General features: G+C 33.9%; 1 protein-coding gene across 50 annotated transcripts in view; it reads left to right on the top strand.

Moving 5' to 3' along the window:
* RIMS2 (regulating synaptic membrane exocytosis 2) overlaps positions 1 to 15,616 on the top strand; it is a 483,921-nt gene that overhangs the window by 337,712 nt on the left and 130,593 nt on the right. For 33 of the 50 annotated variants that reach the window (XM_032987992.2, XM_032987994.2, XM_032987991.2 and 30 more), the window contains 3 exons: positions 5,855 to 6,034; positions 7,128 to 7,237; positions 8,066 to 8,098. In XM_032987992.2, coding sequence (XP_032843883.2) covers positions 5,855 to 6,034; positions 7,128 to 7,237; positions 8,066 to 8,098 — 323 coding nt within the window. Of the gene's footprint in view, positions 1 to 1,704; positions 1,780 to 4,270; positions 4,343 to 5,854; positions 6,035 to 7,127; positions 7,238 to 8,065; positions 8,099 to 15,616 lie in introns of all 50 variants that reach the window. The other 17 variants (XM_042785735.1, XM_042785734.1, XM_042785736.1 and 14 more) reach the window with 6 other exon arrangements.

Here is a 15,616-nt window from a genome sequence, read left to right as displayed (position 1 = left end):
TATGCATCAATTGAAGGTCTAGTTTAAAGATACTGAAAGTTGGAAGTAGATGGCAAAATACAAGGTACTATGAAAGGCAACCGGCTATGTAAATGGAAATATATGTTATAATTACCAGAAACAGTAACATAAAAACAAATACTTAACATATTATATTATAGCAAAAATCTGTCTAAGTCTCTCAGACTTCTAAATTAGTGGTGAGAGAACACCTCCAAGCATTTAATATTGTAGGCACAGAGTAAAATATGAATAAAAGTTAATATGATAAAGTAAGTGCAAAGTAAATAAATTGGTAGGACTTAAGGCAACATATATGTTGCTTGCATTCATTGGCTCACCTATGTGTAAGGAAAAGGTAGCCTGCAAGGTTCATTTTTTGAGAAATCACCTTGGATTAAAATACAAGTTAAAGTCAACTAGTTAAGTGAAATTAGTATTATTATTAGCTAATTTGCTTTGTTTGCATTCATTTGAATGCAGTTGCAAATGTTAACTGGAAGTTAAGAAGCCTTTTTCTCAAAAGCATTCACCACTTCGTTTTGTTTAATGTTAAGATTTTCTATGAAGAAAAAATTGCTTACATATTTATACAATTTTCCCTTCAAACATACAAGTTGTTTTTCTATTCCTCCAAAATACACAGAATTAATGTGTATTTGGTCTGATTTTACATATAGAGAGGGTATGAAATATTTCAGCACATCATCTCAGTCTTGATTGTTCCAGGATTGACACTACTTACTGGTTTTATTGATATTTGATTGTAAGAGCTAGCTTAAACCTCTGACTGTAGCCATAGAATCACAAATTAGTTTGGGTTGGAAAGAACCTTGATAAAACTGTCTGGTCTAATTTCCTACTTAAAGCAGGGCTTTGCTATTCCTCAGTGAATCTATTGATGATGAAACATATTTTGGAGAGTAAATCTCTATAGATACAGCTATGTGTTTTCTTTAAGCATTTTTATAATTGTACTGTGCCATCATGTGTTAGCATGATTAGAAATGACTACAACAGAATCACCAAAGTGACCGCAATGCCATGTACAGATACCTGAGCAAGCTATAAGCAACTGAGTTTCTGTAGTCGTAGAGATCTGCACATAGCAGTGTGGAGCACAATGTGCCTGGAATCGCAGCTGAGTTCTCTGCTCTGTCTGCTTAGCTGAGTTAGCTAGTAGGAAAGTAGTTCAGGTACTGGCATGTTACAGTGTAGTCATGCCTATGACTGTCATGTAGATATACCTGTAGTTATCACATGCACCACAGTGTAATGTGCATGTGAATAGATCATATGAGTGTGTGCATGTATGTATGTATATATATATATATACACTACATATATATAAAGCATGGTAGAATATTAGTGCATCAAAAATATCAAATATCTTGCTTTGCTTCCTATTTTTGTTTATTTTGCAAGAGTACCTAAAAACATTACGTTCCTGGCTTTTAAAAACTGTAGCAGCACGTGATTTTATATTAAGTTTCTTTATAGGTATAGATGAGTGATTTGGTGAGATATCCAGTCACCAGTTTATCTACATGCTTGGCAGTATACTGCTCATTCGCATTTTCTCATTCTCCATCACAATACTTATGACTCAAATTTAAGTTTGCTTGGTACTAGAAATCTCAGTTGTTTGTAGACATGCCTATCCATGTTATGCTAACAGAGGATCTTGTGTCTGTGACTAAACAGCAAAGTTCCTATAGCTAGTAGAAGAATAACATGTCCAAGGATTGAAATCCAGCAGCCATCCACAGACACTGACAGGTATTACCATTGTATATTAGCTGAAGTTTGAAATGATGATATTAGAAAAAGTATTGCTGTATTTTTATTGTTCTGTGTTCAGTGTTTCTAGATGAAAAAAGATGCACTAGGAGCTGAATTGTAGTGTACTATAATCCTACAGCAATTCTATTTTTATTTCTTCAGTTTTTTGTTACAAGAACAACCTAGTACTAAAATTGTGATTGGCGTGATCTCATAGCTTGCTTTTTTAGTCTTGCACACAGTACAAGAATTTAACATGGGCTTTCAAATAAACTGCTTTCAGTTATTTTGGGGACAAAATAACTTTTATTTGCGTTGTAAGCTGTTAAGTTTGCTTACTGTTGAAAAATGTTCATCTTTTATAAGGCTTTGTCTATACATAAGTTTAGATCAATGAATGTATTCATTTGTTGAAAATTCTCCTTTTGATATGTTAAGAAAAGTAACAAATCTGAAAAATTAAAAATTAGAAATGGTTATTTTCTGCATTGGGAAAATAGTTACCTTTTGAAATTTCCAGAATATGAATATAGAACAATGCAGATAAATCAGTAGTTAAATCAAAATGTTGTAGCACCTTTGGTTAGATACTGCAGTTAGTAGAATTTACAGTGGTACCTAAATAGTATGGGATTTTCATTCTAATTTTCGATGGGTTTGGAATATAAAATTAGATTGTGAATACTCACAGATTTCTGCATGGTGGCTTACAGAGAGCTCAAACAGTATGAGAGTGATAGGTGTGCTTGGTTAAGAAGCAAACACTGCTGTACTCTTGTTACTGCAGGGGTGTTATACTCACAAGTCTTGTAGATTGTGATAGGGAAATAAGCCACCTGCCATCCATGTTTTCCTTAGCAAAGGTAGAAGCATGCTATAATAGGCAATACTAAATGGAGGAGGTCAGTATTCAACATTTCATAAACTGTATTTTTCATAATGAAAAGTCTCTTAGCAAAGATAAACAGCTCTAGCATACCTTAAAATATTATATGGATGTTGAATACTTTAACTTAGATTGTTTTATTTCCCTCTGTAAAAATCAGTAATTCATATGATACAAATTGTAATGAGAAAAGAGGAAACTTTCATCTTGATAACTTGAGAGCATATGCCCTAAAGAATGTTATCTGAAAAATTATAAAATTCTGTTTTTAATACACTAAGGTGTTTTAAAAACTCCCCTTGCATGCTTATGGATGGATTGTGATATTAATGTATAGTTGTATACTGTAGTAGGTGAGGAGCTTCACTGCCCAAGCAGATTATTGGAGTGGTATTTTTTCCATAAAAGCTACAGTTCATTTCTGAGGACCTGGATCATATAGCACATGTGTTTACTGTTAAAAGGACAAAAAAAAACATATGTGAGGACAAAGAACAGACAGTAAAACTGTTGAATTCTTTTTTGTATGTGTGTAATCTAAAACCACACAGTGAAGCTTTGAAGTGGAAGACTGTCAATATGCTTATTATATAGTCATCTGTTTGCTGCTCTGGGTACTGAGAAGTTTCAGCATGTAGCCTGTAACTTGAGGACCTCAACTCATTTTCACCTCAGGATTCAATTTAGTTTTCAAATCCTTGAGTCTACAAAACAGCAGTGATGCCAAAGCTCCATGAAAAGCAAAAGGTTCTCTGCCACAATCCTTGTTCTCCTTCACTTATGGGGCCTCCTGGTTGTTTTCCCACTTGAAGTACATGCCAGCTGGATATTGCAGAAAACTGAATATTTATATTAACTATTGAATATTAAATTTCTGAGGCCTTTATCTGTTAGCATAGTGGTTAGCTATAGCAGATCCATGATGCTCTGCAGGATACAAAACCTGCCCACTTAACCATTAGTATTGACCCTAATGGTAAAAATGCCTCCCTGCCTTTAATACAGGCAATGGGTCAGATCCCTAACATCCTAAAAACTACTTTTTATACTACAGCTAAAGTGAGGCCTTAACAGTAACAAGTGAAAGAGGCTTAACTTCTCATGAAGTGTTTATGAGAATCATGTGGTTGTCACTCACCTGTTCCTCTGTATATCCTATTGGCTGTTGGAAGAAGAGAGAAATAGAAAATGGAATGATACCTCTCACCATATTGTCCAGTTCCTGCTGCTGCGTGCTCCAGCAGTCCCCCACTCACTGGCAGAAGTGTTGTTCTAGCTTTGTGTGACAGACCCAAAGAAAAAAGTCTCTGTGGGCTCACTGATTTTCTTAAATATGTGGATAAACAAGGTAGGGGTGGGTTGTTTGGACCTTGGTCATATTTTCTTCTGTAATTTTGTTGGATTCAGGAATATTTTTTATTGGAATTTATTCCCACAGTATAAGAATTTATTCCCATGGTCATTTTTTTAACCACCATGCAGATGGCTGACACCTTTCCCACCTTCCATAGCACTGAAACCTCTCTTAAATAGTTACCTAAACTAAGTGACATTCACATCAAAGCTAAGGTTGTGTTTCTTTGTCTATCCACAATGTAAAAGAAGCGAGACAGTGGATGTTTTTGCTGATGAAGTTTCCCATTCAGAAACAGAACTGATAGAAGAAGAAGTGAGGTAATTTTGTTGTGGTTTTGTTCCAGGCTCATTTTACTTTTCCTCCAACCTTTAGTGCCTCAGCTTATAATTACCATTACGTGTCTCACTGTGGTGTGTTTGCTTGTTAGGAGCTTGTAGATGTAGATTCGTGGTGAATGGTATTATTCTGAACCTGTCTGTGGCAATTCCTTCGGATGCTCAGGAGTCCAATTATTACCTCATGGAAGGCCTGAAGAGACATTTGTTTTAAAGAATCTTTTATCAACCCATTCGGCAAAGTTAGATACCCCAGAGACAACTATACTCTATCTCAATATAGTTTTTAGAAATAAAATGCTGTTAGTAACATAAGACTCTTCATAATGAGGCTGTAGTATGTCCCTCTCTTTTTTTGATACTAATTAAAATTCAGCTTCTTGTTACACTTAATCACCATCCAGTCACTCTTTGTCTTAACTGACTTCATTGTAAAATTCATGACTTCGCTCAAGGAAAAGTCCTGAAGGGTACCTGTTCCCCATTTGTATTCAGTAGCTGTTCAGTTACTCAAGGAGAGCTGGGAAGAGTATGAATTTAATAAGTAGTTACATCAGCTTATGGATTTTACTTTTAAAATTACATTGATTTTATATATTTTAGGATATTGCTAACAAATATTACTCCTTGCAAACAGACCAATTACATTGTGAAAAAAGGTGAGGCTTGGTTAATTTCTGAAATTAATGGCATGAATAATTGCCTAAGACAGTAGAAGACCAGACTGCTTGGTCAAGAAATTCTTTTTTACTCAGTCTAATTTTTCCTCACTGCATCTCTAATAGTAACTTTTTCCATTGGTGTTCTGACACAGTTCTTCAGGCTGTAGGTTAGAATATTTGTTTTTTATTACAAGCCAAACTTTGTCTAGTTGGTGGAACCTCTGCAAGTACTAATGTTGTTGTAGATTTTCATCTGACTACAGTCCAAGCACTGCATATGAATCCATCACTACAGCCTAGCCTATATTTTGACAGACATCCTAATAATAGTTAACAGTGCTACATAACAATTAACAGTGTTACATAGTAATTATAACATCTGGAATAAGAGTATTACCTCTAAAGATAATGCAGCCTGTAAAATTCTAGTCATGTGAGTAAAAATGCTCAATTAAACTGCACAATTAAATGAGTCCTTAGGTTTAGTGACACTTAATATTATGTCAGCTATTCTCTTCCTCCAAGGTTGATGTATTAATTAACAAGATAACAATATTTTTACCCAGAAATTGTCAGGAAACAGACTATTGCATGGATAGTCATTACTGAGACATTGGAAGCATTTCAGCCCATTTAGCAAGAGTATGGAGCAAGCCAAATCATACATGTATAAAAAAACCTGTATGTTATCAAGAAGCGAACTCAGAAGATTTACCCCCCCAAAAGAGTGTACATAACAAAATGATTTGCTCCAAACCGGTATCATGCAGCATATTTTATAATTAATAAAAAGTCAAAGGTCAACTGAGCTGCTTTTTGACTAACATTACAGGAATTGTGAAGCAGCAGATAGACAGCTATATCAAAGATCCAGATCAACAGAGCAACGTCCTATGCTAGAGCGGACCAACTCCCGCTCCCGATCCACAGAGCGTCCTGACTCAAACCTCATCAGGTCGATGCCTTCATTAATGACTGGAAGATCTGCCCCTCCTTCACCTGCCTTACCGAGGTGAAACAGACAAATCAATCAGACTAATCCCCTTCTGCCCCACCAGCTCACCATTTTATTTTCCCAGTAGCTAATTGGTATCGCCTCATCCTTAGCTGATCACTAGTAGCAATAGATACTAACCCTTTCAGTGCCAACACACTATTTATATTCTACACTGAATATAATGGTGTGGCTGCCATTGCAAATTGTTTGCTAACAGTATTTAACTACATTTGTTTGTGATTTATCATTTATCAGGAATCCTGGATGGTTTCCCACATAAAGCACCTCATAACTATCATATTCTCTTACAGTATGAGAAATTGTTTGTGTTCATCAGACATCACTTATGGAACAACCATCATAACAACATCAAATGAAACTATTTAAAAAAAAAAAAAAAGTTTCTTTAAATGGACCGTACTAACTTTGTCTATTAATATTACCATTTTAACCACCATTTTCTCTAACTACATTTTACTGTGCCATAGTCTGTATTGTTCCTGTTTGAGTGCTATACTTTACTGATTGACATTTTGAAGATTACTATACATTACTCTTACCTTAAATAAACATAATACAATAAAAAGATGAGTACGTTTTGGTCTAGTTGATGTTCAGTAATGCCTCTCCTTATTTTAGAACTACTCTGAACATTAGAGATAGTAACATCAAATCACCAGAGTTAGTCAAATACCAGTGTCCTTTCTCAATTTATTACTTTGTTTAGACAAATCCCTGTAATCTCAATGGTAATTTAACCAAATACAAACTGAGTAAAGATCATTGAATTTGACTTTTGGATAATTTTATGTGTATGTGGGTATTATATCCATATGCATATGAATATACACACAACGAATTTTCTGGCTTGATTGTGCAAACAAACATCTTATGGATGTTCATCCTTAGTTTGGCTTTCTTCTTATTCACAGAGAGATATCTCTTTTTAATCAGGTCTTTTTATGAAAAGAGACAATAGTTTCACTATGAGACTGAAAGGGTCCCAAGTGATCTAAAGCCTACTTAGTCATGTAATCAGTTCTTGATGGTATTTAAGGATGAGTTTGTCATTAAATGGCTATGGTTTGTTCTGATATGTGTCTCACAGGTCACATCCTCGAACTGGGTCTGTTCAGACAAGTCCATCAAGTACTCCAGTAGTAGGGAGAAGGGGCAGGCAGTTACCGCAGCTCCCACCGAAGGGGACGTTGGAGAGAAGTAAGTGTATGGTTTTCTCCTTACTGATGTTGCAAAATTGCTCATGAAGGTTGATCATATTCGTTATTTTTATTTTGACATTATAGTTGAAATCTATTGAGTTTTGTGTACAGAATTAGGATTTGATAATAGTATTGTATCTTGTATTTTCTTATATTTTAGTCTGTACAATACTCTTGAATGAAATGAATCATCAGCAGTAAAATAATCATCAACAGTGCAATACACATGAACCAAGATGGACTGTTAGTATGATCCTGTTCCTTTTGAACTCAGTAGGTGTTTTGTCATTGACTTCAAGTGGCACAGGAAATGATCCTTTGTATGTTCTTTAGTGATAAAACTCTGGCTCTTTTGGGAGTTAGGAGAATAGCTGATCACTTGTGGGTTTACATGGAGTGTGTTACAGATTGCTTATATAAACCCTCTGCATCCTGAAACAGGAAAAGCAAGAAGAGAGGTAATAAACTTTAAAATAGGAAAAGTCAGCAGGATATTTCATGAGTCATGTTTTACCTGTACCGTAATTGTCTTTATCTTTAATGTCTTATAAAAACACTGGTCAATGGAGACATTTTCCAAAATGTTTAAAAACAGAGGTATATAAATACATTTTTGATAGGAAATACATTTTCACCTTTCCACTTCTGATAATTAGATGTGCTGTGCTAAATCAGTCTAAATGGCCATATACACTCTTTTTTTTTTTTAATCCTTTTTAACATGTATATTGTATCTTTTCTAAAACTTCTGTTGTTTTTAACCCCTGTGCTTTGGTTCCTTTTTTTTTTGTTTGTTTGTTTGTTTTGTTTTTGTTACTTTCCCTAGACAATGGAGACAAGGAGATAGAATCTTATGAAGGTCTGTACATAAAGGAGGGTTTGTTTTTCACCTGAAAGCCTTTTTGAGAGGCTATATAGGGAAAAATAAACCCAACTGCAATTGATGTTACTTGATTGCACAGATATAGTCTGAATTATTGTCATAATTATTTAATCTTTTTAATATTCAGACCTGTGGCTCATAAATTTTACAGTGTTCTACATGAAAAAAAGGAGAGTATAAATAATACTATCTAAATATGATCATCTTTAGAAAAGTACCTAGATATGTACCCATTTTTAAATACCAAGGATTTGCACTGCATCAGGTAAATAGTATTTCAGTTAACATGTGTATGTACGTACCTTTTCAGGATTTGCACTTCAGGCACGTATTTAAATTTAAGCATTTGAGGTTATTTGACAAGTTTCATGTTAGCCATGCATTTAATCAAAATGATGTTTTTATTACAAATATGTTATAAATTTACACAGTTGCTGAATTACTAGGTAATTTTCAAGTATTATAGGAGCAAAAATTAACTGAATCATGGTAGTCTTTCAAAAAGTTATAATACTTCTGTCCTTATATTTTATACCATTAAAACCATTTCATTTGTTTAATAGCAAGCCACAAGATATCAATTGCAGTCCTTGGTTATACCATTGAGGGTCTATATGTAGTATTATTGTATCTGTCTCAGACTTTTTAATTTAGTATTTACGATGTTTACAGTGTTTATTTCAATTTTGGAAGGAAAATTTCATTAAAAGAAAACTCTGTTTTCTCAGATTATCACCCTAGTATGTTCATTTCCTTGTTGTCTTATGTGTTGTGAAATGCTTATATGAAACACAGTCTAGATATGTCAGGAAATAATCACATCTAATCACATGATGTTTGCTGTCATTGCTGTATATGCTTTCATATTTTACCACTCTTCCCTGCTGTTTGCTTAGTATATCTATTTAGACTGTGAGCTCTTTAGGGCAGCAAATGTGAAGTACTGCGTATTTTTACTGTGTTTGATTGCAGAGGGTAGCAGTTTTATTTACATCATAGGCTCTATAGAGAGAAATACAGTAAATACAGTAAAATTATTTTTTATAGGAGTGCTAAAATTGTTTGCTCTAGTGAGTACTGTGAGTACTGCTGGGACTTGAGGAACTCTATTTAGTTTTAGTTGAAGACTGAATAATATTTTCCTGTACATCTGCCTAAAGTAGTCTTTTGGAAAACCTGCGTTGTGGATAATTGCCAAATGCACAGATATTGGAGTTTTAATATACAATCAAAGCATCATCAGTGACTGAAGATACAGTAACCAGACACGTTTCATGTTGAATTTTACATGTATAAGGGTGGTAAACACTGTAGTTAAAAACATAATCTATAGATACATCTTTCACACCGTATTCTACATAATTTTATGTCATTAATTAATTCTAATAACAATATAGTTCTACTTTGAGGCTTTTTCTATCTTCAGGACTTTCTAATCCTTTTGTTTAAGTGGAATAATAATTTTCTTTAAAAGCAATAATGGTCTACAAGAACAGCAGATTACCTAACTTCTGTCAGTGACAGAATGCACTTATGATTAACAGCAGGTTTTTACTATGGAGAATTGCATTTTACAAAATGTTATTTTAAGCAAATGAAATACTAGTGATAAAAACTGAAATTCAGTAGAATCAAAAATGCTGACTATAGTAGAAGGAGTTTATGTAATTATTTAACAAATAAAGCAGCAATTACACCTGAAAAATTTAAAGACATTTGAGGAGATTTTTATGTGTTATTATATGCCCTGGTGATAATCAAAACAGTTGTCTGTTGTTGGGAAGGCTATATGACCATATTGGAAAATGTCATTGTCACAGAGTAGTCCTTTCCGTTTTTGTAGAAGCATATACTTGACTTAAATGAGAAAGGGGATTTTATATTTCATGGAAACATGCCTGTAAAGTTAACCTTTCTATATTTTGAAATAATTTACTTTATTCTTGGTCAGATTAAGTTAAAATCATACTGAAGTAAAGAGTTAGTAAACGATGCATTATAGACATAAAAGAATTGAAAATCATCTCAGTTTTGTAAAAGAGAAAAAGAAAACTTCTGTTTGTAGCTCCTACAGTAGTCTTATTTATATACATTTGAATAATCTGTATTAGTTACAGGATTGAAACTGCATACCATTTCTTAAAATGTAGTAGAAATGCGGGGACTCAGGTAGACATAAGGGAGTAATTTGCAGTTGGGGAGATTTTTTGTTACAGTGAAGGAATCAGTATAATGTGAAATATGATGTGCTTGTGCCTATGTGACTAGAACTGGAAGGGAAGGAATCTACAGTTACCTCTGGGTAACTGCTTTTCAGATGAGAATCTGAATTAAAAGACACTGATTTGGGGTAAATTTAGTTCAGTGATTTAAAATACACTGATTTGGGGTAAATTTAGTTCAGTGAACTGTGTTACGTGGTTGCAGGTTTTTGCTCTGGGACAACTAGGTTTCCCCAGAATAATTTATTTCAAAATTCTGAAATAGTCAGAGAAGCTTGTTTGTGAGAAATCTAGCTGTGAGTAGCTATGAAGGACCATTCCTAACAGCAGTGTGTTGACCTATATATCTTTTTCTCAGTGTCCCACATACTCATTAGGAGAATATACAAATATCACTAGCTATGTTGCATTTACGATTTTCTATGGTCATGACATTTTGGCTAAATCCTTAGCTTCCCACAATTATGTTGCTGCCAGTATCAGATTTACCTGTTCAGAAGAAAAACTGGTTATCTCTGAAATGCATGTAATTGTCTTACCTAGCTAGAACCCAAACTAGTAAGTTTAGACTTTGTTAGTTTAGTAAATTTTCACGTTAGATGACTGGAAAATAATTCTGAAAAGAAGTCCGGAACCACTCAAGGTTTTACTGGATTTTCACTACTGAAATGACATAAGACTTACTTTTTTCCCTGAACTTTTGCTTGTATATTTTTAAATTATGCTAAAGATAGAGATATCTTGTGTCTAATGAACATTTGTAGAAAAACAATAGTATTAAGTTGTATTATATTGGATATGTTTTTAGCAGTGAAATGATTATATACTCTTAAATGTCCTGTATTATTAGCGCTATAGACAATAAGTAAACACTGGAATATTTATAGTTTTTAAGGTTTAACAATATTTTTTTCATTTATACATGGATATAATATATTTCTTTGTTCTCATTTGCCTTGGTAGAAGGATAAACTTAATGATTGCTCACTGCTAATTAATGGAACACCATAAAATAGTCTTGAAAGTATTGAGTATTAGCTCTTTCAGTTTGTTGTTAATTACTAGTTAGAGAGAGAGTATTTTTTCCTAATATAGGTTTTTCCTTTTCCTTTTAAAAATAAACATAGCCCTTTCTTCATCCCTACAAAAAAAAAAAAAAACAGCCATCCACCCAACCATACAAACTAGAAAATTATGTCAGGCCAAACAAACGTAATAAAACCTTTAAGTAAAAAAAGAAGTGCTCAGATATTTAGCAAATAGTAGAGCTCAGTGAGGATATGCCCTTCAATTTATGCTCTATGGTACAGACTTTAATTACATGATCTCATAACAGTCTTGTATCTTGGGAAAATTATTTCAGAGGCTGTTAAAGATGACATTAATGTTGATTAACTGTCCTCTCTTAACTTTAGGTATTGATGATCCTATTCCAGAATATCTACAAATGGAATTAACAGGGGTGGTTGATTAGGTTTAATCAGGGATAGCTATCAGCCTTAACGCCAGTTTTTATAGCTCTCAGATATGATCTCAAATATTTAAAAAGAAGGTATCTGAAGTGTCAATGTATTGTTGTTACAACTCACACAGTATGGAGTGCAAGTTACTGAGACACTGATAGTTAGGAAAACACAGATACTATTGACAGACAGAAAGACATGCTGTTTATTTTAAGGGGTTTTGTCTCATTCAGAACATAATTTCTCTGTTAAATGAGCCACAATTTTACAAAATAAGGGATTTTATAGCGTGTTTTTCAGTGCCCTATTATAGTTCGATGGGAGACAGACTATTATAATGCAATTGCAGAGAACCTGTATTCACACTGGTCATAATTCTATCATACTTTATCACCTGAATTCACATGTTTTTGAAAATATATGGCATACAGATAGTTTGTTTTGTAAAAGGTGATTGATCACATATATGTAATATAGGATAGGAACTTGCATAACCTTCAGCTTGGCTAGGAACTTTGTGACTTAGTCAAACACAGCAGTCTGGAAGATAAAGGTACATATCCTCACACCCACTCCCTTTTTGTGTGGGTATTTCTGTGGTGTTGATTGTATGATGTTAAACACATTCATGCTTGCACGGGGTAACTTTCATTATGTGCACTTGAAAGGAAAGTAAACAGAATAGCTTCGTTGACATAAGTAGCAATGCTGCCTTCGGATAATGCATGAATCTACCTTGGGTTTTTGATTTCAACTAGGAATTTGCAAAAATATACCTCTGGGTTTTACCTGTGGATTCTTAGTTCACTCTTCTGAGAAGTGGCAGAGTGCTCAGCCTCTGAAGAATATTAAAGTATTTTATTTGCATTAGTACCATTTCCATAGAAAAACTTGAACAAATGTTACCTATAACACAGGGCCTAAGGTGCTTACTTGAAAGGTTCTGACCTTTCAAGGGGAGTAATGGTTCTTAATTTTCTCTTGGATTGTCAAAAGTAGGAATTAAATACCTCCCTTTTATGCCAGTTGAAGGTCTTACCATCTAGGTCAGAGTCTACAATGGGCATAGAGAAAAATGAGTAAAGTCATACAGCTGTGCTCATAACAGTTGATGCTTCAAGGTACCAACATGCCAAAAACATTTTAGTTCAATTCTACTGAAATTGATTTTTTAAGTCTTTGGCCCACCTTCTATACATTCTTTTCTCTGAGAGAAGGTTGTCTATATACCTGATGTCCCTGCTGAATATTTTAATTGGAATTTTCAATGTTACAATTTCAATTGGAATTTAAATGTCATGAGTTTATCACAGAATTATAGAGCAGAAGTCTATGTAAAGATTAGTTTCCATTGCATTGGCTTTGAATACAGTCTAACTCTATCTCTCTATTAACAATAATCTGTTAGAGCAAGTAGTTCTTAATTTTTTATTACATGCTAGATAAACCTGAAGTCAAATAATTCAATGAGCTGTTAGTTGCACATAAGCTTATACAAGTAATGAGAGAACTGGAAAAAATTCTGAGAACAGAAAACACAAAAAAATCAATAAGTAATAAAAATCTGAACCTTGGAAAACTACAGAATATTGCATCACATCAAAGCAGTGTTTAATGAATAACTGACATTTAAATTAAAGCAGGCATATGGTACATCAGTTTTTCAGCTGAACACTCTTCTATATCATTACTGTTGTTACTCTGGTATAAGATGAACTTTGTCACAAAATAAAGTTATGCTTCTTTATTAATGACATAAAAGAAATATATTTGTGTTGCTTATCATTAGCCATATCATCACCATTGTTTCCATCTATTTCAGTGTTCACTAATATTTAGATATGCTCTAGGCAGCAGTAGTTACTGATGGAAAAGTGTCTTTCTGAATTCTATATACTCTGAAATCCAGGTAAAGAGCATATTATCTGACAAACTGAGGATTTTTTTTCCCAAGATGTAAAAACATTTACATTGTTTCTTCTGCACTTACTAAAGTACTGAATATGCCCACTTGCTTAAAATTTATACACATTTTTAAAGATGCTCTTTGAGAATAGAGGCTTGGACATTTATTTCTAGAAAAACTAAAGCAAAACCAAGCAGAAGATGCTTTTAAACCAATTATCTGCCAGTATGTCTGCTTTCTCTGCTTTGGTACTTATTGTCTGCTTTCCAGTGCTTCGATAATTTACTAAGAAATTGGCAACAAGGGATGGTAAGGGGTGCATGTGATCATCATTACTTGCAGAAGGATCTGACTGGAGTAAACCAGAGATAATGAAAAACAACACAAGGATTTATTTAATCTTTGATTCACTCAAAAAATAATTTGTGCCATAGACTGTTTGTATGCTATTGTGAATGTCTTTTGTTTTATGTTTATCTTTCATTCAAACAGCTTGTAACAAAGCATGCATGTTTTGTCTTGCTTTTTTCCCCTGTTATACCTTGCTTATATAAATGCAGCAGGAGATGAAGAAAACAAGCATACTGGAGTTCAGGAATCAGAGGTTGAGGCAGGTCTGTCTGACCAGAAGTGCCTATCTCCTTTAGAAACATTTTCCTCTGAGCATGTATGGAAGCTTTACCAGCCAGCTTGTGAATATATTAAAAGTCAAAATCCAGACAATTATATAATTTTATGTAAGAGGACAACAAACAAATTAAATATAGCATAGTTTATTTACCAGTTTGTGAATGCTTAAAATAGTTCAACCTGAAAAAAATCATTTCACTTTTAAGCTTCTTTTTATCCCTCTTTATGAAAGTACTCTGTCACTATGATCAAGTTTCAGCCTTATCAGATCTGGGTGGACACTCCTTAGTTTTGGTAGACTCTACTTTGCATTGATACTTTTTACAAGAAGGGAAGTAAACATTATTGTATCATGACACTTTTTTTTCCCTAGCTCGTGTAGGTGGACTGACGATGCCAAACAGAAATAGTAGGAAACTGCATTACATGGAAATACTTTGAATATTTTGTGTCATGTCCCTCATCCTGCTTGGAAGACAGTTCAGTTGGTAGACAAAGGAAGTTAGCATGATGAGAACTGATAGATGATGATCAAATCAAACAGATGCAAATATTTTTTCAAGTCAAATAACACGTGATTAAAATATTCAACTTCACCTTCTAATTTCAGAAGACATACATGGAACAGGTTCAAAAACATGCAGAAGTCTAAAGATTTTTCTTCAACCATCATTTTTCTGCTCTTAAGTTTCTTTCTCAAAGGAAGAATCATAAAAGGATAAACGTGCATTTACATGCACTGTTAATAGGTTACACTCTGTTATCCCTGTTAATAATTGTCTGTGACAATACATCAACTGTGGTGGATGTGGGAGAGCAGCAGAGATAAAGTTTTCTGGTTATAAATATTTGGGGCTAGACCAATGCTAAACTTAGCTGCCTAAAAGTAGGCAGTGTAGCACATACCTCAAGGCTCATGGAATGAAGCCCCGTGAAGGATAATGCTCAGGGTATTACTGCATTTATGTGGAGAGAATTAAGTGCTCCAGAAGGGTGGCCCAGAAAAATAAAAAGCTGAGCAAGAAACACATTTAGTACTAGCTGGTAGGAAAAATTACTAGCTAAACATAAGTATGCATAAAATGCCACCCCCACTTAAAAGTATAAGTGCCTGAATCACAGTTTATTTGAAATCTTGTGTGCTGGACCCTACTCCCATTGTCATTTAAAAGAAGAAAATATAGATTACTGTTTTCTTCTTAAAGTCAGGAATAATTACTTTGAGAGGGCTCATTACTTGCTCAGAAATCTGGATGCTAGAGTAATTTCAAGA

The sequence above is a fragment of the Tyto alba genome, unplaced genomic scaffold (assembly GCF_018691265.1).
Source record: "Tyto alba isolate M040663 unplaced genomic scaffold, T.alba_DEE_v4.0 Super-Scaffold_9, whole genome shotgun sequence".
NCBI classification, from domain to species: Eukaryota; Metazoa; Chordata; class Aves; order Strigiformes; family Tytonidae; genus Tyto; species Tyto alba.
This window is presented reverse-complemented; position numbering and strand designations above follow the sequence as displayed.